The sequence below is a fragment of the Phyllobates terribilis genome, unplaced genomic scaffold (assembly GCF_046119375.1).
Source record: "Phyllobates terribilis strain yellow unplaced genomic scaffold, ASM4611937v1 Scaffold_7__3_contigs__length_470593459, whole genome shotgun sequence".
Classification (NCBI taxonomy): domain Eukaryota; kingdom Metazoa; phylum Chordata; class Amphibia; order Anura; family Dendrobatidae; genus Phyllobates; species Phyllobates terribilis.
In genome coordinates this window covers 239,154,619-239,180,950 of record NW_027362767.1, presented here as the reverse complement: position 1 = coordinate 239,180,950, position 26,332 = coordinate 239,154,619, and the positions used below count along the sequence as shown (strand labels likewise).

Genomic DNA, 26,332 nt, shown 5'->3' with positions numbered 1-26,332 from the left:
ATTAAGCTTAAGATTAATAGGGGTGCCCAAACTTTTTCATATAACTGTATATGGTGAATACTGAAGCAATATTGCAAATAGTGTTGATTAAAAATACACGACTGTGTTTTGCGTACGCAGCTCCTTTGCAGACTTATGTGTCTCTGTGGTTACAGACTACAAATAAGCCCTATCTAGTCTGATCCTTCAGTCGTGTCCCCACTTATCCTCCCTCTAGTTCTTGCTACTATGTATGTACTAAGTTACAAGAAGTAGGAGGCAGAACAAAGGAAGTAAGCTTGCAGGGTCAGACTACACAGGGTTTGTTTGTAGTCTGTTACCATGGAGACAAATAGGAATTTGTTTAAAGGAGCTCTACAATGATCTTGAACTGCATTCAGAGGTGTAAATTTATAGGATTTGGTCCTCGGGCGCAGTTTGTTAGAAAAAAATCTCACCATCTCTAGGTTTAAAAATCTTGTTCCCCAGGCGCAATTTGGTATAAAAAAACAAACTCTTGTTTACTCACCATCCCCAGGTCCACCAATGAGCTTCCGCCACTACTTCCAGTGTCTAGTATTGGCTGTGATGCTGATGTCACGCCGACAGCCAATCAGTGAGATCGACAGTTCTGTGTGGTGCGTTCCGTGTACGCAGGGAGAGCCGCCGAGCTTACTGATTGGATGCCGTGTTATCGGCATGATGTCAGCATTGCAGCCAATGCCGGACACTGAAAACAGCGACCTAGACTCACCAGTGGACCTGGGGAGGGTGAGTAAATCACTTGGTCAAGAATTCAAACACCCAGGCGAGACGACACCAGGGAGATCACGCAATATCTCGCCTTTGCCGTCACGCTGTCCGTATTTCATCCGGAGTCGCGAGCATGCGGTCCAGACTACTCACTACGTGGATATCGGCAAGCGACCAGTGAGCGTATGGCGTAACACCCTGGGTTCCAAAGCCCTGAATCCGTGTTTAACGCCCTCCGTACGGTCACTGTCAGCTTCACGATAACCCAATTATTATTATTCTCTGCCACCACCAGCCGAGTTTGAAATATAATACAGGCCTGGCCGGACGCCTGCGTTTTGGTAGCGGGTATGGCTTTGGGGAAGGGAACGATTACAGAACAAAAGAAACAGGACTATTAAATTTTATATTTAATCCAAAAAGGAGGCATTGTTTAGGAAAAATATATACAAGGATGTTACAAAGAAGACATTAAAATACATAGGCAGTTACTTAAAATAAACAGGATAAAAAGAAGATAACTTACACTATACGATCGCGGAGATGATTCAATATAGGTGGAGGAGGAGCTCTCCAGTTGGATTATGCTGTTACTGAACAGGACCCGTTGCTTATAATCCTTATACCCCTCTGGCAATGAGTGCTCCTGTCTTCTCCATGGATTCTCTTACACCTAAGGGGAGATATGGCCATACGCCCCTGGTGGTGACATCATGTGGGCCAGTCTCCAGTCTGTACATTTTTATTAAAAATGCTAACTTCCGCGACAACTCACCACTCTTTGATCGCAGAAGCTTGCAAACGACGCCATTTTTTCCCTTATGATTTTATCTTTATTTAGAGACCACACATTGCATAACTGCAGTCTGTTATTCTGGTGTTTTTGCACTACAGCTCTAGGTAGCGTTTTTCAGTGCCAGAAAAATATCTTTATCTTTCCCTAGTTGATTCTATCTCTAAAGCTATAGGTCCGTTATTGTCGGACGCATGGACCTTAAAATATTTCATTTTTCGTTTCGGAGTCAGCGTGTCTGCAAATTTCCCTTTGAGGCTCGGGAAACAGCCTCACGGTTACACGCAAATTAGTGATTACCTCCTGCGTCTTTCAGAGATAAGATGCTTGCTTCCTAACGAAGTTATAACATTCCTTGGCTGGCATTGTTTGCATAAGCTATTTCTCAGGCGTGTGTTAATTGGGGCTTTTGTGCTGAGGAAAATGGGACAGCTCGGTGCTGACAAGTGGTGAGGGGAGTAAGGGAGGGGGGGTGAACATCTATGTCAGGCAAATATGGAAGAACATTTTACTGACATTAATATTTTCCTGACACACTGTTTTAAGACCAAATTGTAGTTGGGGACAAAGATTTTCTGAAAGGGGACAAACCTTATAAGCTCCAGGGCTCTAATACCCTTAATCCCAAAACTTGATGCTTATCTTCTGCTAAAACCCTGGTTAAGGAGAACAGGGGTCCACAAAATAGGTAATAAGTATACGATCACTGGTTCCCCACCAATCACGGGTGCCATGTTTCTACCTAAATACGAAGCCCTACGCCATCCAATTTTTACGGTTCCTAGCTCCATATTCGTATAGACTTTGAAATGAGTGGCACCACATGCCCAACTATGCGTCCATTCAAACTGGGAACATGAGACCCCATTTTTGTGATTTGTTGGACCACAAGAGTCACCGAGCCCACAATTGAACACTTATCACCTTTTCCATGGATGATATACTGTGATAGGCAATAAGAGTCGACTTTGGGCTCCCCCTTTAATTCTAGCCATGCTTATTGCCAAAGGGGCTACATGAGAGTTAAAAAAAGAGGGTCATCTCTTTTTCAGCTTTTTCAGTCGGAGCATTTTAAAATTCCAATCTCTCAACTTGTAACTATAATAGACATTCTGGTGCTATAAATCACTGCCTGTTTCCTGCAGACCCCCAGCGCTAGCTGAAGACTCTTAAGTGATCGAAGGAATCCGCTGAAAGATATTTCGGCTGTCCCTTAAGGCCTGGCAGGAAGTAGTTCAAAATTGTAAAAGTGTGTGGACATACATATTATTTATTCTTAGTTTTCCTGGACAAAGGAGCTGATATTGGGAAACATCGGTCAAGTAACTCCATAATGAATAAATATTACAGTACCTCTACAACTTATTTTAGGCTTGTCTTACTTTCTCTATGTGGATGTTATGCATAAATGGGTGTTATATATTAAAAACTCTGTAGTAAAAATTTTTTTTTATTGTTTTCCACTTTTTGCTTTAGGGAGCAGGTCCGCACAATTGTCACAACCACTTTTTTGCTATCAAATTAGATGAAAGGCATTAAAATCTTCTTGACCCTTGAAAACGGATACAAGAAACATGAAGACAAAAATCGAAGGGTTAGTAATTGATTTAATACACTGATTTTATTCCATCCAATATGAGCAGCTCTGCTAAACCAGCTGGTGTACTCCACACCTGGACCCCCATGTCTAAGGGTATGTTCACACAGTTTCGGAGCATTTTTTTTTTCATTATTGATGTAATTGTCAAATTTTAAGAGCTTTCTACAACAAAAACACCCCAAAAATTGACATGTTGTTTCTTTTTCCACTTGAAGAAAAAGATTAATTTGATTCAATAGTCAAATTTGGAGCTTTTCTTAAACAGAAAATGCCACCAAAAAAAAATCCCAAAAAAGTGTGGATTTTTTTTTTCATGTGGTTTATGAACATAGATTTTTTTTCAGCCAGAAAAATCCACATATCAAAAAACTCTGTGTGAACATAAGTTTCTTCCTGCTATAAAAATTGGATCTTTTCACAGAAAAAGCTTGAGTAGATCGGTGTAGAACTGTATACTGAATAGACAAGTTATGTGAATATATTTCTTCATCATATCTGGGTTTAAATAGAGATGGAAACGTAGCGGATTTTCCAACGAGGTTGTTATCATATGTGGATTTTACCTGAGTAAATCTGCAGATAAAAGCAGCAGTAATGCCTACCCATATGGATTTACCCTATGCAAAATTACGTCAGATATTTATAAGTTTTCTTTACATGAATATTTTAAAGTTTTATAATGTAGACTCACCAAGGTCAGAGCACTGCACAACACGAAGGTGGCACTGGCATCCAAATGGACATAAGTCAACAGGGGGCATGCCACGTGGTAAACCGGTAGGACCATCAACTGGAGGAGATATAGTAAAACCTGACCCATCCTCATTTGCCTCGTCCTTCATCATTGTTAATCCATCATCCATTGAAAAGTCCCAGAATCCTCTTTGTTCAAATGGTAGTGCATGGCAGAGGATCGCCCAGGAACACAGGAGAAGTAAGCTCTTCATTATTCCAGTGATTATCTAAAAAAGATAGCAGACAATCATTGGTTAACTTATATAATGTATGACTAGTTGGTCTCTATGAATTCATCTCCTTTTTCTTAGCTCGCTCCCATAAAGGCAGACCATTAGGTTGCAATAAACCTTGTGAGAGGTGGGACCCAACCTTGGTTGGTCCAATCCCCAATATTATTGGGTGACAGGACTACCCTTTTGGGCAAGTGCACACTGAGTCTTTTTCTGAGTTTTTGGAACGGAAACTTAAAGTTTTTGAGGAGGATGTGGGGAGTTTCTGCTCAGTTTCTGCTCCAACAACTCCAAAAAATCCCTCAGTGTGAACATACCCCTTCAAAGTAACAACAATAATAGAAGACTGGAGGATGGGAAATTGGTGAAATGTTCATGGAAATGGGATGAATAGGCAATCAAACCCAAGGCCCTTCAGTCTTGGTAAGAATCATAATGGCTCCATCTCTTCTGCACCACTGAATGTAAACATCTTCTGATGAAGATGTCTTCCACCATCATGTGTGTCTCTGTTGCAAGCGTAGTCCACCCCATGATCCAAAACCATTTTTAAGTTATTAGAGGTTTCCAAAAGAGACGCCTTATTTCATCATAATTACATAACTTCCAGAAGGAAGAAATATTGAGTCTTCCAAGAATTTTTATAGTTTTATAATTGTCCAAGTCACACAAAAACATAAACAAGAAAACAAGAAAAGCAAAAATTTGCAATTCATTGCTGTCAAGTTGTCTTTAGATCTCAAAAATGTTCCTTTTTCGCGGTAACCATATAAGTAACTGCTTGTGTATGCCATGTGTTAGGTGCATATCGGCGACTGAGGACAAGGGGTAATTGTTCTTTGGCACAGACACCATTGATGCCCAAAACATAATTAAAGGGGACCTTTTGTTGGATTTTTTGTATTTAAACTGAGTACCTCTTCAAATTACTCATGTTCCACTGATTCTGGAACTGTTTTTCTTTTTCTTCTATGCCCCTCCTTTCCAAAGTTATGCCCTCCGGTAATAAAGAAACAAATTTTCCTTTCGACCAACTGAGCATGTGCCACAAAACCTCTGTGAGTTTTTGCCTTTTCTCCTCTGTTTCTGACCAATCAAAATATGGCCACACCCACAGAAAAATTCGGTGATATACACACAGTTGGCTGGAGGGAAAATTTACATCTTTACTTTCGGGGTCATAACTTTGGAAAGAAGGGGCACAGAAGAAAAAGAAAAACTGTTCCAGAATCAGTGAAGGGACACTGATTGGAGGAAGTACTCCATTTCAATTTTATTATCCAGTAAAAGGTCCCCTTTAAAGGAGCATGTATTACTTTTTTAAAGGGTGTTTTGACAAAAGCCAATTAAAAACTGTCCTCCTGTTGGCTTCTCTTTCAATGAACTTCAATGTATGGGGAATCTTGCAGTTCAGTTTCTCGGCTACGCCACCAAGAGGAAATTCAGTATTACACAGTGCATGGGTTGTCACATCAATGGGTTGTCTATGTAATGCAAGACAAGACAAGTCTTCCAGAACGAGAGACACCCTTTGTAACTGCTCTCCATTCTGGTCAAGAAATGAGGGGCCTCTTTTATTGCCATCCAGTTCTTTAGTAAAGTATATGAAAATGGGTTTTATAAACAAGACAGTCTCTTTAAGTACACAAAATGGAACTTTATTTTAAATATTTTATCCCATCCTCAAAGATCTACTGAAGTCCCATATCTTCAAACCATCTGATTTCTCAAGTCCATAAATTGGTACTGTAGATCTCTAGTTTGGCCACATGGTTAGAACAATAAAATTCCCCAACATACTGACAGATAAGTGAATTTTTTGGAGTTTTGGACATCATTTTTAACTAGTTAAAATGCAGAAATGTCTGACTCCAATGGTCACCCCAGCTTCCTACACCATAGACTGCAAGACACAAATAAAATTGAGTTGGAGCTCAGATTGTTACCAACCAATAGAAAGTGGATGGGATCAGCCAGGACCCGTCTCTCTAAGGTCGGGTTCACATGGATGTATTTCACTGTCTGTATATGGACTGCAATGGCCCGTCTGGCATTGGGTCTCCTGACGTGAACTTACAACCTAATATGTGTCTATGAGACTGTAAGGTCGAGTTGAGAGACCCGCATTCAGACCGTGTATTGTGGTCTGTATACATTAGGAGCCATATTGCCGCTTGATGGTTTGTCACTGTGGTGCATATGTCCATGTGCTAATTGGAGATCTCAAGAATGATTACAGTATAACTTCTTCTTTGAAAAGTAAGAGGACAGCTTTTCTGTAGTTTGTGGTGTGACCCTTGCCTTAAATGACCATTCTGTAATGGAAAGTCCAGTAAAAAATAGCTTCAAAATTATAGCCCATGACCATCACAATTACAGGCACAAAATATCCAGGGAATGGTACTGTAATTTAAGAATGGCTATAATTTAGGAAAACTTGTGTAGTTTCAGAATAATCAGTCACGATTGACCATAGATACACAGGTAAACACAGTCATCTACTCATCGCCAAGTACTAAATTTGGTCCCACATTCTTAGTCTAGAAAAAAAATCTTAAAGCACTAAGAAATGGGGCAAATTCTGTCTAGAAAAAGGTAAAGATGACCATTATTTTATTACAGATTCTGTAGATAGTTTTCTACCATTGGCCTTTATCCATCTTGTGCATGATATCCCCAGTCCAGTATCAGTTGATGGACTCCACCAGTAGGGAATACAGAGGCAAATGTCCAAGGGCTTTCTCTCTCGAGGTATCTCATCCACTGCCCTTAGCATGGCCTAACTTTAAGTCTTTGATGCCTGGCTTGCTTTAGAACATGGAACTGGGCACTCATATCTGGGCTTTCTAAGTTTATTTTTTAGGCACAGGTGGATTTTTTGGGATACTCCATAATACTGTTCCTTGCTCGCATTATGGTAGTTTTTGATTATTATTTTATTAGCCTAATGTTTGTAATCTTTATCCTTCACAAGTAACCTGTTTTTTCCAAAATTATTCTCTCTTCTCTTCGTTTTATAAAAAAAGTTTTCGGGCCTCCACAAAATATTTTTCACAGAGACACCATAAACCTGGACAGTGGGACATTGAACCTTACCACTGACATACTGTATCTGTAAACCTGAAGAAGACTGACTTGGGGCACAACAAACATCTGGCAGAACATAATTCAGTGCTATGGTACAAATCTGATGAACCAGTAGATGAGGTACCAACTATGAGAATGATGACTTATTTCAAGCACCCAACATATAATACTAAAAGTGCTCCAACTGGACAATGCTTGGTCAGGCATGGTCATATTGAAGCCCCAATAGAGCTTTGGCCACTCTGGATGATGAATCTCCATAGCAGTCTAAGTAAGATACCAAAAAAGCTGCACATATATACTGTAAATAGATACCTACAGTTGAAACCAGAAGTTTCCATATACTATATAAAAAGACACATGCATGTTTTTCTCAATATCTGACATGAAATCAGAATAAACCTTTCCCGTTTTAGGTCAGTTAGGATTACCATAATTTTTAATATTTGCCAAATGCCAGAATAATGAGAGAGAGAGAATGTTTTAAGGGATTTTTATTGCTTACTCCAAAGTCAAAAGTTTACATACATTAAGATTACTATGCCTTTAAACAATTCTGGACTGCCCATATGATGTCATGTGTTTGGAAGTTTCTAATTATTTTTTTGGCAACATCTGAACATCTGAGTTAATTAGAGACACACCTGTGGATGTATTTTAATGCACACCTGAAACACACTGCTTCTTTGTGTAGCATCATGGGAAAGTCTAAAGCAATCGGCCAATATATCAGGAAGAGAATTGAGGACTTGCGCAAGACTGGCTCATCCTTGGGTACAATTTCAAGATACCTGAAAGTGCCTCGTTCATCTGTACAAACAATTATACGCAAGTACAAACAAGATGGGAATGTCCAGCCATCATACCGCTCAGGAAGGAGAAGGGTTCTGTGTCCCAGAGATGAATGTGCTTTGGTCCGACATGTGCATATCAATCCAAGGACAAAAGCAAAAGACCTTGTGAAGATGATGGTGGAAGCTGGTAAGATTGTGTCAATATCCACAGTAAAACGAGTACTGTATCAACATGGGCTGAAAGGCCACTCTGCCAGGAAGTAGCCATTACCCAAAAAGAAGCATAAAAAGCCAGATTAATGTTTGCAAATGCACACAGGAACAAAGACCATAATTTTTGGAGACATGTGGTCTGATGAAACTAAAATTGAACTTTTTGGGCATAATGACCATTGTTACGTTTGGAGGAAAAAGCGAGAAGCTTGGTAGCCTAAGAACACCATCCCAGCTGTGAAACATGGGGGTGGTAGCATCATGTTGTAAGGTTATTTTGCTGCAGGAGGTACTGATGTATTTCACAAAATAGATGGCATCCTGAGAAAAGAAGATTATGTGGCAATACTGAAGCAACATCTCAAGACATCAGCCAGGAAGTTAAAGCTTGGGCGGAAATAGGTCTTCCAATTGGACAATGACACAAACCATACTACCAAAATGGTAACAAAGTGGCTTAAGGATAACAAAGGCAATGTTTTGTAGTGGCCATCACAAAGCCCTGATCTCAATCCTACTGAAAATTTAAGGGCAAAGCTGAAAAGTCCGGTGTGAGCAAGGCGACCTACAAACCCAGATCAGTTACACCAGTTTTGTCAGGAGGAATGCGCCCAAATTCCGGCCAACTATTGTGAGAAGCTTGTGGAAGGATATTCCAAACGTCTGACCCAAGTCATTCAGTTTAAGGGCAATGGTACCAAATACTAATGAAATGTATGGAAACTTTTGTCTTTGCAGTAAGTAATAAAAATGCCTTAAAACATTCTCTCTCTCTCATTACTCCGGCATTTGGCAAATGTTAAAAATTCTGGTAATCCTAATTGACCTAAAACGGGAAAGGTTCATTCTGATTTCATGTCAGATATTGAGAAAAACATTCATATGTGTCTTTTTATATAGTGTATGGAAACTTCTGGTTTTAACTGTATATCCATATGTCACAGACTTCACTGGATATTGACTGTGGACACATGTCCAACCCTCCACCGGAAATGTGAGACCAGATGCCAGTGGGCAACTTCTGTTGTCAAATGGTGAGAATCCACTTTTTAAACTATATCATGTACTGTATATACTCTTCAACTTTATCATGTTGTTCTGAAACCTGATCTACTAGATCTTGATTTTGTTGACTGGTTCAGTTTTGGGCAACTTGGTGAAGTTATCCATGAGACCCCTCCACATATGGTTTCTGTCTTATCTCTGTTTTGCTTATTACAAACTTCCCACAACGTGGTTTTTCTCAATTCGTGAGCCAAGCCCCAAAATACAGAAGACTGATTTTATTTAATCTGTTAAATTCTTGGCAACTCCTTACGATTAAGCAGACCTTATGCTATCTGGCATTACGAGATCTAATCCTGGTTTCCTGTTCCTCCTCAGCTTTGTATATAGAAGGTCGACTCATACCGACCATAATGTAATGGTGTTTGTTTGACCGTTTAGTAAAGCAGCTGCTGTTGTTTAGTGACTAAGCACTAGTAAGAACATTTCTACCACCATGAAGGGAAGCTTGAAGCCTCTATGAGGGCAATGTAGAAGTTGAACTCTGAGGCACAACTGGAAACTCCTAAGCCCAAATGCAAATTTGGTAATGGGTCAACCGTCTACCATGCTCAATTAATCACATGGTGTCTTCTCATGTGGCACCGGGGACTTTGCATCCATATTAGCTAACTTGTGCAGGCTTCTATAATCTTTCATTGACCAATGTCATAAGATCCTGCTCTTGTAAACTTCATAAAGGAAAAGTAGTAGAAAGATTTCTACCTGTGTATCTGCATGCACCATCTTTGGAGGTACTATAAAGTCCATGCACTACTATGATTTCAAAAAGATTTCTGTAGTTCACTCTTTCGCCTCTTGTGGCACTACAGGAAAATAGATCACTTCCTGCCAGGTTCCTCTGCCAATCACAGCTGATCCTTGAGGGCCTCAGCAGTAGGATTTGTGCAAAAAAAAAAAGATATTATCTGAAGAGGTCAACCACTCTAAACCTTAGACATGAAAAAGAAAAATTGTGAAGCAACATAAGTAGTTGTACCAACCCTATGGCTCGTGGGTATGAAATCTGCAAGCGTGATGCTCTCTCCCTACGATCGGTTTCCAAAATGTCAAGTTGAAAGCAAAAAACATACAAGTAGGGTGATGGATAAGCTTTGCCAAATTGTGTGGATGACCAACCACAAGAGTTTGAGTAAGACTTCATGGTCTACAGAGACATTGGTCGTCCTAGACCAGTTGTGCACAGTCCTTTGTGATCTAAGAGCCACCTTGTTATATGACACTGCTCTGAGGGACTATCTTGGTGATGCTCATTTAATTTAGCTTTTGTCAATTAAATTCATTAGGCATAAAACATAATGTATGAAAATGGAAAGGTCATTTCGGTGATGGATACTTAAAACCAGAAGTCATGAGTGGAGTAAGAGGTTGCACTAGCTAATTCCTATTCCTCTCAATCTACGGGAAACACAATGGGAGGTACTATTAGTGGCCACATTTGCTTCTACTCATGTACTTTATTGACTTCTATTTGCCAATATGGCAATCTTGAGCCAAAACTCCCTAAACCTTTGTTAGTTTCATTTGACTTTCTACTGCCTATCCATGCTGTCCGCATTTACCATAATGTCCATTGTTCCCTGGATACATTCCAATGACAGTGCCACATACCCATACAGTTCAAGGAACAGCGCCCTCTACATGAAGATTTGTAAGAAGCTTCAGTGAGCTACCTTCCTTACAGAAGATATGGCTTTATCTGCTGCTGTGAAGAATGATCTATATTCCTCTTTTCGGACTTGTTTTTCAGCCCAGCGCCTGTTATCACGTTGTAACGTTATGGCTCGCAGTGTGGATGAGTGTGTGTTTAGTTAACATAAGCATTTTACAAAGCCCTTGGAGGAGCATTCTTTCTTTCAGTCGCAATTATGGTTCCTGGCTCTCCAGCTGCAAGCTCCATTTCTCTTTACAGGCTTCATTTTTTTGTTTCTTTTAGCATAGTTTTGCTTACAAACCAGCCTGTGCCAAAGATAATAAATCTTAGAATCTCGTTCATTGGACTCTGTGCGTAATGTATGCACGATGTGCACAGGAAGGGTAAAGAGTTAACCCGTATCTGGTATGTCGAACACAAAACTGCAGACAACCCATGGCGTGATGATAGTTAGGGCAATAGGGGCTCCCACCACATAAGGGCATCCACCTTTTTGTTTCCTCAAGCACTTTTCAAGAACTCCAAGCAGTAAAACATAAGAGGCATAACATTTGTTTACTTCTTTTTTGGAACCTTGATGCCCCATCTGCATGCCTTTCTAACTCGAAAGTCTGGCAAGAATTCTTTGGCCTACCTACAAGTCACATCCCATCAAACAGATGACAACTAAGTTGATATTCTTAGTGTGTATCATTTGCCAGTGCTTGTCACTCTTAAGGACCCCATACACATTAGATTAATGTTGGCCAAACCCCCCCCCCCCCCCCCCCCCGATATCAACTTGTTTGTCCAACACTCTGTGTATTGGGACAATCATCAACAGATTTTGGGGGAGATGTCAATCGGACATGTCCAATTTCGGACTGCCTATCACTTTGTTCTCCCGGAGTTAAGCCACCGATGGAGATGTCTGTTGGAGGCTTTCTCATAGAGAACACAGAAGTTCTCAGCTAAGCAAGCGTCCTTGTGTTTGGGAGAGACTGCCAAAATGTCTGCTAGCCAAATGATCTGCCAATGTATTGTTTAGCCAATAGCTATCTAATATGTGGCCAGTTTTAGGTTATAACAGCAGAGGAGCCAGGAATGTATTATACAGAGGGCCAAAGGCGCAATTGCCTATGGGCCTCCATCACATAGGACCTCTAACTTTATGATTCCCAAACACTTCGCAAACTCCCAGCAAAAAGACCTAAGTTTAAAGTCGAAACGCCTATCTTCATTTTTTTCAGAGATCTGAAGTCCTGTCTTCCTGTACTGTTAGAGCCTTGACTGACCTCTTTGGGAAGGATTAATAGTTGTGTTGACAGGATGTTTGTGGTCACTGGCCAATATTATCAGGATCAGCCATGCATTTGCCATGCATTTTATGACATGGTTGCCGAGGGGTCTCCACTAACCGTCATTTCATCCATGACAAACTCCAGTGAGCACCAAAACACTTGATCGGTCACCTGGTCTAACAAACCCCTAAGGCCCCCATACAGGTTAGATGAAAATAAGCCAACAAATGATCATTTGGTAATGGCTCAAGCTATATTGTAGACTACATCGAGCAAATCAACATTTGAAAGAATCCAACACCCAACCGAAATCAAAACAATTTGTTATGGTCAAAATTGGCAATTTCTTGCGACTTTGATCTAATGTTGAAGAATCTCTTAGATTCTTCAACATTACCATGAATAATAGGTCATAACTGTGCGCAAGACACAGTGGACTTACCCAGTGTCAACATTTTAAGCAGATATTGATTTGATGTGAAGAACCAGCTCATGGTTCTTGTATTATAAGGAACGTCTCTGAAGATGAGTGGTTGGATGGTAGCTTCTACCACCCACCTGCAACCCTGACCCACGTGGCAAATATTTTGCAGAATCCAAGCCACACAATCCATTGGGACTTGCATACATACAATGAAGTGGACGAGCCGTACTTTTCAGGTGGTGTGCAGAACATTACATTTTTTGCATACTACGTGGTCCTCAAGATTTGAAGGCATTCTTTTCTTATGTAGAACGTGAGAATAGATGAATCAATGACGTACAATATTTTGAACCTTCACACGAGCCATGGTTGCGGCATATTTTATCTGATCAACTGAGGATCAACTTTGCTGCAGTCAAAGGACACGGACTGTTTAATCCAGACCAGGCCAAAAGCAAAGACTTGTGGTCAGTTTTTGGTCATGGTTTACATTACAGACATGCTCTCTGCTGAGTGCTTTATCGGGGACGGGTTACGTCTTTCATGTCCATTTATTGCAATAAAGCCACTAAAGATCAATATGTGGACTCTGTTTGGCCTTATTCCCAGTGGGACACTATAGTGTAGTTGCAGTCAAGTGCATTGTTGTGTCCCGCAAAAGAAGACCATTTTATTGGTCCCTGTACTTTCAGATAACTTGATCTCATTTGATACATAATGTGATAAATAGACAATCTGCAAATCACTTTATTAAAAAAATCATGTTCTCTCCCTTCAAAAATCTCTCCAAGTTCCAGCCACTGGGCTACTAGGTGTTTCCCTTCTGAGCAACTTTCTGTCTCTGCTTGTTGTCAAGTGTAATCCACCTGTTACAGCAGAGATACTGGGACTGATTACAGGATGTGTGGAAGGGTCTGTGTCTCTCTACAGGAAGTGAGGATGGATCTTTATCTGAGAAAATTTAAGTTCAGGACAGCCAAGCAACTGGACAATGCTGGAAATGAGGGGAAAAAACCTCCAGCTCCTATGGTGCTGGCAGAATGCTTATAAACAGGAATCACCCTGGCAAAAGAGTGGTTGGCAAGTTGCAGAGCAAGAGAGTCAGTCCATACTATAAATGTACAATACTTGAACCAAAAGCAGTTTTAACTTGTAGGAAATTAGAGCAGTTTCTTCTCTGGCCACTGAGTCTAATATTAAGTTAATGTTTCCTTTCTATAGAGATCATACCATAACTCTAAGTGCTAGAAGCAGCAGCTCAATAAAAAATGGATGCCCCTATAATCATGTACAGAAAATAAAAAACTACAGCCAGTAAATAAAAAGATAAGAAAATGTTTTACTATCCAGTTTCAGTTATAAATATACAGTACAGACCAAAAGTTTGGACACACCTTCTCATTTAAAGATTTTTCTGTATTTTCATGACTTTGAAAATTGTACATTCACACTGAAGGCATCAAAACTATGAATTAACACATGTGGAATTATATACTTAACAAAAAAGTGTGAAACAACTGAAAATATGTCTTATATTCTAGGTTCTTCAAAGTAGCCACCTATTGCTTTGATGACTGCTTTGCACACTCTTGGCATTCTCTTGATGTGCTTCAAGAGGTAGTCACCGGAAATGGTTTTCACTTCACAGGTGTGCCCTGTCAGGTTTAATAAGTGGGATTTCTTGCCTTATAAATGGGGTTGGGACCATCAGTTGTGTTGTGCAGAAGTCTGATGGATACACAGCTGATAGTCCTACTGAATAGACTGTTAGAATTTGTATTATGGCAAGAAAAAAGTAGCTAAGTAAAGAAAAACGAACGAGTGGCCATCATTACTTTAAGAAATTTCTTCATTTCTTAAAGTAATGATGGGATACTCGTTTTTCTTTACTTAGCTGCTTTTTTCTTGCCATAATACAAATTCTAACAGTGTATACAGTAGGACTATCAGCTGTGTATCCACTAGACTTCTGCACAACACAACTGATGGTCCCAAGCCCATTTATAAGGCAAGAAATCCCACTTATTAAACCTGACAGGGCACACCTGTGAAGTGAAAACCATTTCCGGTGACTACCTCTTGAAGCTCATCAAGAGAATGCCAAGAGTGTGAAAAGCAGTCATCAAAGCAAAAGGTGGCTACTTTGAAGAACCTAGAATATAAGGCATATTTTCAGTTGTTTCACACTTTTTTGTTAAGTATATAATTCCACATGTGTTAATTCATAGTTTTGATGCCTTCAGTGTGAATGAACAATTTTCATAGTCATGAAAATACAGAAAAATCTTTAAATGAGAACGTGTGTCCAAACTTTTGGTCTGTACTGTGTATGTATATATATATATACAGTTATATGAAAAAGTTTGGGCACCCCTATTAATCTTAAGCTTAATGTTTTATAAAAAGTGGTGTTTTTGCAACAGCTATTTCAGTTTGATATATGTAGTAACTGTTGGACACAGTAATGTTTCTGCCTTGAAATGAGGTTTATTGTACTAACAGACAATGTGCAATCTGCATTCAAACAAAATTTGACAGTTGTATAAGTATGGGCACCCGTATCATTTTCTTGTTTTAAATACTCCTACCTACTTTTTACTGACTTACTAAAGCACTTTTTTTGGTTTTGTAACCTCATTGAGCTTTGAACTTCATAGCCAGGTGTATGCAATCATGAGAAAAGCTACTTAAAGTGGCCACTTGCAAGTTGTTCTCCTGTTTGAATCTCCTCTGAAGAGTGGCATCATGGGCTCCTCAAAACAACTGTCAAATGATCTGAAAACAAAGATTATTCAACATAGCTGTTCAGGGGAAGCATACAAAAAGCTGTCTCAGAGATTTAACCTGTCAGTTTCCACTGTGAGGAGCATAGTAAGGAAATGGAAGAACACAGGGTCAGTTCTTGTTAAGGCCAGAAGTGGCAGGCCAAGAAAAACATCAGAAAGGCAGAGAAGAAGAATGGTGAGATCAGTCAAGGACAATCCTCAGACCACCTCCAGAGAGCTGCAGCATCAACGTGCTGCAGATGGTGTCACTGTGCATCGGTCAACTATACAACGCACTTTGCACAAGGAGAAGCTGTATGGGAGAGTGATGCAAAAGAAGCCGTTTCTGCAAGCATGCCACAAACAGAGTCGGCTGAGGTATGCAAAAGCACATCTGGAGAAGCCAATTTCTTTTTGGAAGAAGGTCCTGTGGACTGATGAAACCAAGATTGAGTTGTTTGGTCATACAAAAAGGCATTATGCATGGCAGCAAAAAAACACAGCATTCCAAGAAAAACACTTGCTACCCACAGTAAAATTTGGTGGAGGTTCCATCATGCTTTGGGGCTGCGTGGCCAATGCCGGCACCGGGAATCTTGTTAAAGTTGAGGGACGCATGGATTCCACTCAGTATCAGCAGATTCTTGACAATAATGTTCAAGAATCAGTGATAAAGTTGAAGTTACGCAGGGGATGGATCTTTCAGCAAGACAATGATCCAAAACACCGCTCCAAATCTACTCAGGCATTCATGCAGAGGAACAATTACAATGTTCTGGAATGGCCATCCCAGTCCCCAGACCTGAATATCATTGAACATCTGTGGCATCATTTGAAGAGGGCTGTCCATGCTCGGCGACCATCAAACTTAACTGAACTGGAATTGTTTTGTAAAGAGGAATGGTCAAAAATACCTTCATCCAGGATCCAGGAACTCAATAAAAGCTACAGGAAGCGACTAGAGGCTGTTATTTTTGCAAAAGGAGGATCTACTAAATATTAATGTCACTTTTCTGGTGAGGTGACCATACTTATGCACCTGTCAAATTTTGCTTGAATGCAGATTGCACATTTTCTGTTAGTACAATAAACCTCATTTCAAGGCAGAAACATTACTGTGTCCAACAGTTATTACATATATCAAACTGAAATAGCTGTTGCAAAAACACCAATTTTTATAAAACATTAAGCTTAAGATTAATAGGGGTGCCCAAACTTTTTCATATAACTGTATATGTATATATATATATATATATATATATATATATATATATATATATATATATACACACATACATACATACATACAAATATATATAGTCATGGCCAAAAGTATTGGCACCCTTGAAATTTTCCAGAAAATGTTGTACTTCTCCCATTACAATTACACGTTTTGTTATACACATGTTAATTTCCTTTATGTGTATTGGAACAACACAAAAAAACAGAGGAAAAAAGGCAAATTGGACACAATTTCACACAAAACCTCAAAAATGGGCCAGACAAGATTGTTGGCACCCTCAACTTAATATTTGGCTGCACACCCTTTGGAATGAATAACTGCAATCAATCGATTCCTAGAACTACTAACAAGCTTCTTACACCTCTCAAGTCGAATTATGGACCACTCTTCTTTTGCAAACTGCTTCCGGTCTCTCATATTTGAAGGCGTCTTCTCCCAACAGCAATTTTAAGATCTCTCCACAAGTGTTCAATGGGATTTAGATCCGGACTCATTGCTGCCACTTCAGAACTCTCCAGCTCTTTGTTTCCATCCATTTCTGGGGGCTTCTTGAAGTATGTTGGGGTCATTGTCCTGCTAGAAGACCCATGACCTAGGACGCAAACCTAGCGTTCCGACTTTGGGCACTAAATTGCGACCCAAAATCCTTTGGTAGCCTTCAGATTTCATGATGTCTTGCACACAGTCAAGGCACTCAGTGCCAGAGGCAGCAGAACAACCCTAACACACCTTTGAACCTCCTCCATATTTGACTGTAGGTACTGAGTTCTTTTCTTTGTAGGCCTCGTTCCGTTGTCATTAAACAGTATAATGATGTGCTTTACCAAAAAGCTCTATCTTGGTCTCATCTGTCCACAAGACGCTTTCCCACAAGGATTTTGGCTTACTCATTACATTTTGGGAAACTGCAGTCTAGCTTTTTTTATGTCTGTGTCAACAGTTGGGTCCTCATGGGTCTTCTGCCATAGCGTTTCATTTCATTGAAATGTCGATGGATAATTTGTGCTGACACTGATGCACCCTGAGCCTGCAGGACAGCTTGAATTTCTTTGGAACTTGATTGGGGCTGCTAATCCACCATCCGGACTATCCTGCGTTGCAGCCTTTCATCAATTATTCTCTGCCGTCCACGTCCAGGGAGATTAGCTACAGTGCCATGGGTTATAAACTTCTTGATTTATGTTGTGCATCGGGAACATCAAGATCTCTGAAGATGGACTTGTAACCTTGAAATTGTTGATTTCTTTCTACAATTTTGATTCTCAAGTCCTCAGTCCGTTCTCTTCTCCTCTTTCTGTTCTCCATGCTTAGTGTGGCACACACAGACACACAATGCAAAGATTGAGTCAACTTCTCTTTTTATCTGGTTTCAGGTGTGATTTTCATATTGCCCACACCTGTTAATTACCACAGGTGAGTTTGAACGAGCATCACATGCTTGAAACAAAGTTGTTTACCTACAGTTTTAGAAAGGTGCCATCAATTTTCTTCTGCCCATTTTTGGAGTTTTGTGTGAAATTATGTCCAATTTGTCTTTTTTTCTCAGTTTTTTTTTTTGGTGTCGTTCCAATACAAACAAAGGAAATAAACTTGTGTATAACCAAACATGTGTAATTGCAATAATTTTCTGGGAGAAATACTTCAGTTTCTGTAAGAATTTCAAGGGTGCCAACACTTTCAGCCATGATTGTATATGTCCGGGAGAACATTGGCGAGATCATGCAGATCCCATCGCTGCCACCACTCTGTCAGGGGACGCAACTCAGCTGCCTCCTGTCGTCAGGACAATTACTCAATTGGCTGAAGAGTTATGGACGAGTCCTTGGCTGCTTCCACTCCTAGGCCAGTTATTGGGGAACTCACAGTGAACGTATGGTATCTACAGTACGCCTCCGATTCCAACGCATGGAATAGATATATATATCCTGATGCGATCACTTCCAACTCCAAAATAACAAAAGGAACTACTAGCTGCCACCACCAATCTTTTATACAGGCCCATTCGACACTCATTACAGGTAGCGTATGGCTTCAGGGGTGCAGTTTAAAGAGCAAGAGGAATAGAGTATTCAATTTTATATATTTAATCCTGAAAGATAGGCAGTGTTTATGAAAAATATACAAAGATGTTACAAAATGGGAACAAAACAATACGATATATACAATCGCATAGCATAAAAGGGATAACTAAAGAAAAAGTACTAAACCTGTGCCACGGAAATGGCTCCAGGTTAGTGGAGGGAGGTACTTCTTAGGAAAACTGACCAGCTGTACCTTTCAAGACTGACAAATGAGCAAACTTTAAACTCTGGTTTTTATTATCTCAAGGTTACGCCCACATACCTCCCCTTGGTAAGCTCATATGGGGCTGGTTGTGTGATGTGCTAGGTCTTTTAGAAATGTATGAGATCCACAACTTTTAGGATATCTTCACCCCTGGAGGTTCCAGGCGGAAGATATCATTGTCATGTTTCCTATCATGATTTTACGTTTCTATAGAGATGAAACATGGCATGGATAGCATCATCCATCTGACGATATTAAGTTGGAGGTGTTTGAATGGCCCTATGGTGATATGATTGAATGCATTATGTTCACTCCTTTGCTACAACACTATAATATATCTCCCATAAATATTGAGTCAATGCAAACTACAGTATTCACTGACCACTGGCCCCAGAAAGTCTGAGATAATTCCTTTGAACAACAGAGGAAGCTTTTGCATTGGAAGTGTACTTCTCCGCCTCTGAGTATATGTATCCTAGACTTAGTGACTAGCTCTCAGAACATATCTCTGTTGTAATTATCTGTTCAAAACAGGAGGTCCTACTACAATTAAGGTTAAAGAGCCAGCTCTTTTCACTTAGCCAGTTATAATTAATCCCATATGTTCAATGTGAGGGTGATATGTCCCCTCTCCGGAGATGTCTTTATGAATTTTAATTTTTCTCTATGACAGCTAGGACTGGGTTAAATCCTAGCACTGCAGGTCTTAACTAGATATACCTGGCTAGCTTTGACTAAGAACCAGGAAATAGGTTTACCTTATGTAAGTTTTCTCAATCTTCAGCAGAGTCGATTGTGTTAAAGCTGGTTAGTGACCAGCCAAAATGTGAGCTGTAGCTGGGAGAGAGACAAACCAGGGTCTCTCTCTTAATGGAGACTGCACGGGTCAGCTAGGAAAGCTGAGCAGTCTGTGTGTTAGAGCTGCAGAGTAACGTGTGGAAGCTAAAGCCGGTGTAAACTGGGCATAGAGTTAAATACTTCTGTTTGGCCCTGGAAGCTGCTGAAGCTCAGGCTAAAGGTTATACCAAGACTGGTAGAACCTTCTTCTGTGTATGAAGTTTACTCCGGGAAAAAGTACTGTAATCTGTTCAGATGAGCCGGCACTAACATATATGGGCCTGCTGAATGAACTGTCTATTTGCTGTGCCCAGAGGAGGCTGTTTTGATTTTGGAATCCCCTGGAGTTTTATGAAAGCAATAAAACTGCTCATGTTTGGACCAAACTTCATTGGCTGTGTGAACACTACCTAATGCCTATTGCTGAGTGTGAATCCCTAATATAAATATAGGGATATATATAGTCTTCAACTTAACAGAGGGGAGTAATCTCCCACTGTATTTTTGCTCCTTTCTGCTGGGCTACTCCTTGGTCAATGAGTGAATGCTGCTGCCTCTTTGCCATGAATCTTCCTGATCTCCCTTCTCCAGCTTAGATATGTTCCTGTCACCTCAATACCTGATGAATTATGAGTGCAGCTCTGGAGTATGATACAGGATTTAACTCAGGATCAGTACAGGATAAGTAATGCAATGAATGTACACAGTGACTGCACCAGCAGAATAGTGAATGCAGCTCTGGTGTATAATACAGGTATAATACAAGATGTAACTAAGGATCAGTACAGAATAAGTAATTTATGTATACAGTGACTGCACCAGCAGAATAGTGAGTGTAGCTCTGGAGTATAATACAGGATGTAACTCAGGATTAGTATTGTATAAATAATGTAATGTATGTGCACAGTGACTGCATTAGCAGAATAGTGAGTGCAGCTCTGGAGTATAATACAGAGTGTAACTCAGGATCAGTACAGGATAAGTAATGCAATGTATGTACACAGTGACTGCACCAGCAGAATAGTGAGTGCAGCTCTGGAGTATAATACAGAATGTAACTCAGGATCAGTACAGGATCAGTAATGTAATGTATGTACATAGTGACTGCACCAGCAGAATAGTGAGTGCAGCTCTGGAGTATAATACAGGATGTAACTCAGGATCAGTACAAGATAAGTAATACAATGTATGTACACAGTGACTGCACCAGCAGAATAGTGAGTGCAGCTCTGGAGTATGATACAGGATGTAACTCAAGATCAGTACAGGATCAGTAATGTAATGTATGTACATAGTGACTGCACCTGCAGAATAGTGAGTGCAGCTCTGGAGTATAATACAGGATGTAACTCAAGATCAGTACAGGATCAGTAATGTAATGTATGTACACAGTGACTGCACCAGCAGAATAGTGAGTTCAGCTCTGGAGTATAATACAGGATGTAACTCAAGATCAGTACAGGATCAGTAATGTAATGTATGTACACAGTGACTGCACCAGCAGAATAGTGAGTGCAGCTCTGGAGTATAATACAGGATGTAACTCAAGATCAGTACAGGATCAGTAATGTAATGTATGTACACAGTGACTGCACCAGCAGAATAGTGAGTTCAGCTCTGGAGTATAATACAGGATGTAACTCAAGATCAGTACAGGATCAGTAATGTAATGTATGTACACAGTGACTGCACCAGCAGAATAGTGAGTGCAGTTCTGGAGTATAATACAGGATGTAACTCAGGATCAGTACAGGATCAGTAATACAATGTATGTACACAGTGACTGCACCAGCAGAATAGTGAGTGCAGCTCTGGAGTATAATACAGGATGTAACTCAGGATCAGTACAGGATCAGTAATGTAATGTATGTACACAGTGACTGCACCAGCAGAATAGTGAGTGCAGCTCTGGAGTATAATACAGGAGGTAACTCCGGATCAGTAATGCAGTTTACTTATACGTATAGTGAAATGTTGTGCACTTTGGGATGCTACAGACATACATGATGTACAAATACAACCTGTTCAGGCAGGAGGTGGGATTTCCAGCTCAGTGTTGGGTTACAAGCACACATGGAGCAGACAGATTGGTTGTATGTTGTGATATTGGTATTTACAGCTGACACATCCCAACGTGTCACAAGAAGCTTCTGCAACGTCCTGAGGTACAAGCAGTTCACAGTTATTATCATTTCCCGAGTAGATTCTATCAAGTTTCTTGGCACCAGTTCTCACTTCCTGTAGAAACGAGAAGAAGTAATGAAGGAAATAGCATTCATTGCAGAAGGCAGCCCCGGACAGCAGGGAGGTCGTGTCTCCCACCGCGCGCTCCTTATCATCTTATGTTTCTAGTAGCTACTTCTGTCGACTTCCCAATTTCCACTGAAATGTCCACATGATATTTCATACTTGGAGCAATCTTGTATCTGCTGGAAAGATTTTATCAGGAAATTAAAAAATAATATGTCTCCATCCCAATCAAAGAAGTTGACAGATTGTCCTTCTATCTCGCAGTGTGCTGATGATGGCGACAAGACGGGTATACAATGGGGGAAATAAGATGGTAGGAAAGAGGTTCCCAAAAAGTTGTGGATCAGTCTCTCTGACTGAGTCCGGGAGTTGGATGAAGGGGTCCTATAGCAGTTGCTGGTAGATGAACCAGGAGGTTGTCCACCTTTGGGGACAATTTTATTTTCCTACTTATTTTTGGCAAAAAAATCTTTTTTTTTAATTTTTAATTAAAAATATAGCACAACTGGCCTAAATTATATATAAATATATCCTCTGTCTATTACTGGCTCCAGAATGAGTTAACTGAGAATCTATCAGTGAGCTCTCTCTGAGAGGAGAGTTTGTAACTTATCTGTCTTTTTCTGAACTCCTTCATGCTGATTTGCATTCAAAGACCAAATCAATGTTGAGCTGACCTTAAGGAGTTTGTATGTTCTCTCCATATTTGCGTGGGTTTCCTCCACGTTCCCTGGTTTCCTCCCACACTCCAAGGACATACTGATAGGGAATGTAGATTGTGAGCCCCAATGGGGACAGCGCTGATGACGCACCCCCTGGGCCATATTCTTTAGGGGGAATACCCGGAGCCGGATCAGATGGGAGTTGTAGTCGCCGAGTGGCTGTGACCCGGTCCGTGCCCAGGGTGTCAAGCTCAGTTGTATGTGGCAGTCCTACAGATGTTATAAAGTTCTTTATGTCGACTACGCCACCCGTTGTATTGCGGTCACTATGGCCGCCGCTGCAGCAGGGTCCGCTGAGGCTGATGGTGTTGGTGCAGCTTTTGGTAGTATAACCCCCAACGGGTGGGGTATAGCCTCAGGGGGTCAGGTGCAGAGGATGGGGGTTGTGGTGGTGCAGCGTAGATGTTAAGTGAAGACAGAGTCGGGTTGTGCAGTTTAGGGTATTTACTCACTGCTGATGTCCCGGTCACTCCAGCTTCAAGTGACCACCCGAGCCGTGCTGCGTCCACCAGGTCCTGGATTCAGCAAACCCCCAAACAAGTCCGGAGCGTGACCCTGAGCTCTCCTTCTGTCCTTTCCTCTGGCCGTCCCCACTAGTGATCCACCTAGGTCCAGCTCCCTCGGGCCTTCTGTTGGGAGACCCTTGGCCTTGGGTTCCCTGACCCTCCACGTGGTTTGCCTTCGGGGTGGATGTGGTGGGTGGCCGTGGCAGACGCTGCCCACGGCCTCCGGTCTCTGGCTAGGGTGTGCTTTTGCCCCCACCAGTTTGGGATCCGGTACCCTATTGCCGACTCTTCACCCGGGGATTGAATTTGGGTTCTCAGAGTCCTTTCTTTTTCCCCCTCTGGGTCTTTCCTTCTCTGCTCCACTCTCTCTCTGCAGGCTCATCTGGACCTCTGCTTCTTACTGACTCTGACAGACTGACCCTGATCTTAGATGGTGCCCACCTTATATACTCCCTCTATGTGTGAGCTCAGGTGACCAGCACCCAATGAGCTCCTATCTTTACCCAGGCTGCTCCCCCTATCTGCCCCTACACTACTTGGGATGTACCACCCCCCTCCCACTCCAGCCAGGAACAGACTCGGTCGTACCTGCACATTTCTAAGTGGGAGTACCGTCGGCCTGCCCCTCGGAAATGGGATGTGTGTAGTGCATGCAGCCTACCGAGCTCAGGTCCACCCTCCATCCTTACCCGGGAGTGGAATATCACACCTCTGGGTTGAGGTGCAATACCCCTGTAGCAGCCGAATCCTCAGGGTGCTACACTGATAATGTCTGTAAAGCGCTGCAGAATTAATGGCAATATATAAATGATTACAATAAATAAAAATAAAATAAACTTTCACATGATCATAAATCAGCTTCTGTGTTGCACTGTTTATTGCTGGCTGCAGAATGAGTTAACGGAGTCCCCTCAGTGAACTAATTCTTCAAATCCAATGGGAGAATTTCTACAGACCACATCAAAGCTAAATGTGCCGGGAAACGAAGAGCCTGGAAAAGCCAAACGGTGCAAAATTTTTAATGAAACCCAATTACAAAAATCATTTTTAGCCCCAAATACATACCGGTACATATAAGTATAGACTAAAATTGTTCCTAAAGATGGACAACCCCTCCCAGACTGGACAGTTGATGCCACTCATTGTACCCAGTCATGGTGTATTTTGTTATATACTGGGCTGTTAGTGAGGCTATTATGAACCGGACCAGACAATCAAGGACTGTCACCTGAGTTTTCGGCTCCATTCTCTTGGTGACCTCTGTTGGTTTGTAGAGGTGGTGACCTCTGTTGGTATGAAGGTTCACCATGGAACCTGCTTTTTCGTGTGTTTTGTGCATTATCTTGGATGTTATCATCCTGATCCAAAGAGATGAAGTTTCCTGTTCAATGGAAACGTACAAGACTCTAAACTTCTTTCCTAGTGTAATTCTGTGATCTTGTTTAGACACGTTCTATATAGTGCAGATCTACGTTAGGATGGAACCAGCATGGTGGCAGAGATTCCATACATAGCAATGACATGACAAAGGCGTTCCTGCCCCCAATTATAGACCTTCTTACCTAGGAATACAGTCCTAGGGCAGGGGCAATTTAGTACCCCTGCCAGTGTGTACAATGTATATGTAGAAAGAGTGAGTGTATGTGTATATACAGTATATATATATATATATATATATATATATATATATATGACTGGATCTAATGAGGTCAATGGGAAAACAATATTCCACACTCAGAAAATTAAATATGGTCACCTTCTGGCATCCTAAATCCATGATTAGGCCCATTGAATGAAGTAATGTGACTATATCATAGCAGGAGAAGCAGCCGCGACCATTAGGTTACAGCTGCTTCTCCGTTTCTAGGTGACTGACATTAATGGCTGCCCCTATGGTATGTTTACTGACATTTTACAGTAATTTTCCCAGGCAGGTATGCGGCCATGACATCACAAATGCTTTTTTTTCTGTCAGGTAAGCTACTGTGACATCACTTGTGGGTGTCAGTAAGGTGTCATGACAATCATGTTTTCCTCAGAGAAGCAGATGTGACATCACAAGTGGACTCGGGCAGGTACAGAGGGCTCCTTCTGCTTTCCCCTCACTGGCCGTTGTTTCCTGAGGAATCATCCAGGTTGAAGTAAGCAGCACCGTAATTGCGGATTAGCAGAGCAGCTCTCTGCCCTGCGTGGTCACGAAGACCACAGCCAACCAACAGGTGTCACCTCATAGAGACATAGCTGTGATGTCACAGCTGTTACTGCATAGAAACATAGCTGTGATGTCACAGCTGTTAGCTCGTAGAAAAATAGTTGTTCCCTGACATTATTGTATTGTGACGGATGTCACCTCATAGACACATAGTTATGATCTCACAGTCGTTACTTTGCAGAAACATTGTTATGATGTCATAACTGTTCCCTGACATGGTTGTGATGTCATGGCTGTTACTACATAGAAACATAGTTGTGATGTCACAGCTGTTCCTTTGTTGCCTGACATTGTTGTAATCTCTCAGATGTCACCTTACAGACACATAGTTGTGATGTCACAGTCGTTATCTTGCAGAAACATAGTTGTGATGTCACAGCTGGGTTCCTCGTGGAAGCGTAGTTGTGATGTCACAGCTGTTCCCTGACATTGTTGAGATGTCACAGCTGTTACTTCGTAGAAACCATGTCAGGGAACAGCTGTGACATCACAACTATGTTTCTATGAGGTAACAGCTGTGATATCACAACAATGTCAGGCAACAGCTATGACAACATAACTATGTTTCTACAAGGAACCAGCTGTGACCTCACAACTATGTTTCTATAAGGAACCAGCTGTGACATCACAACAATGTCAGGCAACACAACTCACAACTATGTTTCTCCAAGGTATCACCTATGACATCATGTTTATATTTCCATAAGGAAATGGCTGTGACATCACAACTCTTTCTACGAGGTAACAGCTGTAACATCACAACAATGTCAGGGAAAAGCTATGACATCACAAAACTATGTTCCTATGAGGTAACAGCGGTGATATTACGATTATGTTTCCTCTAGATAATAGCTGTGAGCTCACAAGTGAGCTGTTATGATGTCACAACTAGTCAGCGGAA

General features: G+C 41.1%; 1 protein-coding gene across 1 annotated transcript in view; it reads right to left on the bottom strand.

The window, feature by feature from the left end:
* The window catches only part of BGN (biglycan), an 88,778-nt gene that overhangs the window by 41,073 nt on the left and 21,373 nt on the right, over positions 1–26,332 (bottom strand). Inside the window, exon 2 of the mRNA XM_073639931.1 lies at positions 3,817–4,087. Within this exon, the coding sequence (XP_073496032.1) occupies positions 3,817–4,072 (256 nt within the window). The 5' untranslated portion in view covers positions 4,073–4,087. The remainder of the gene's footprint in view (positions 1–3,816; positions 4,088–26,332) is intronic.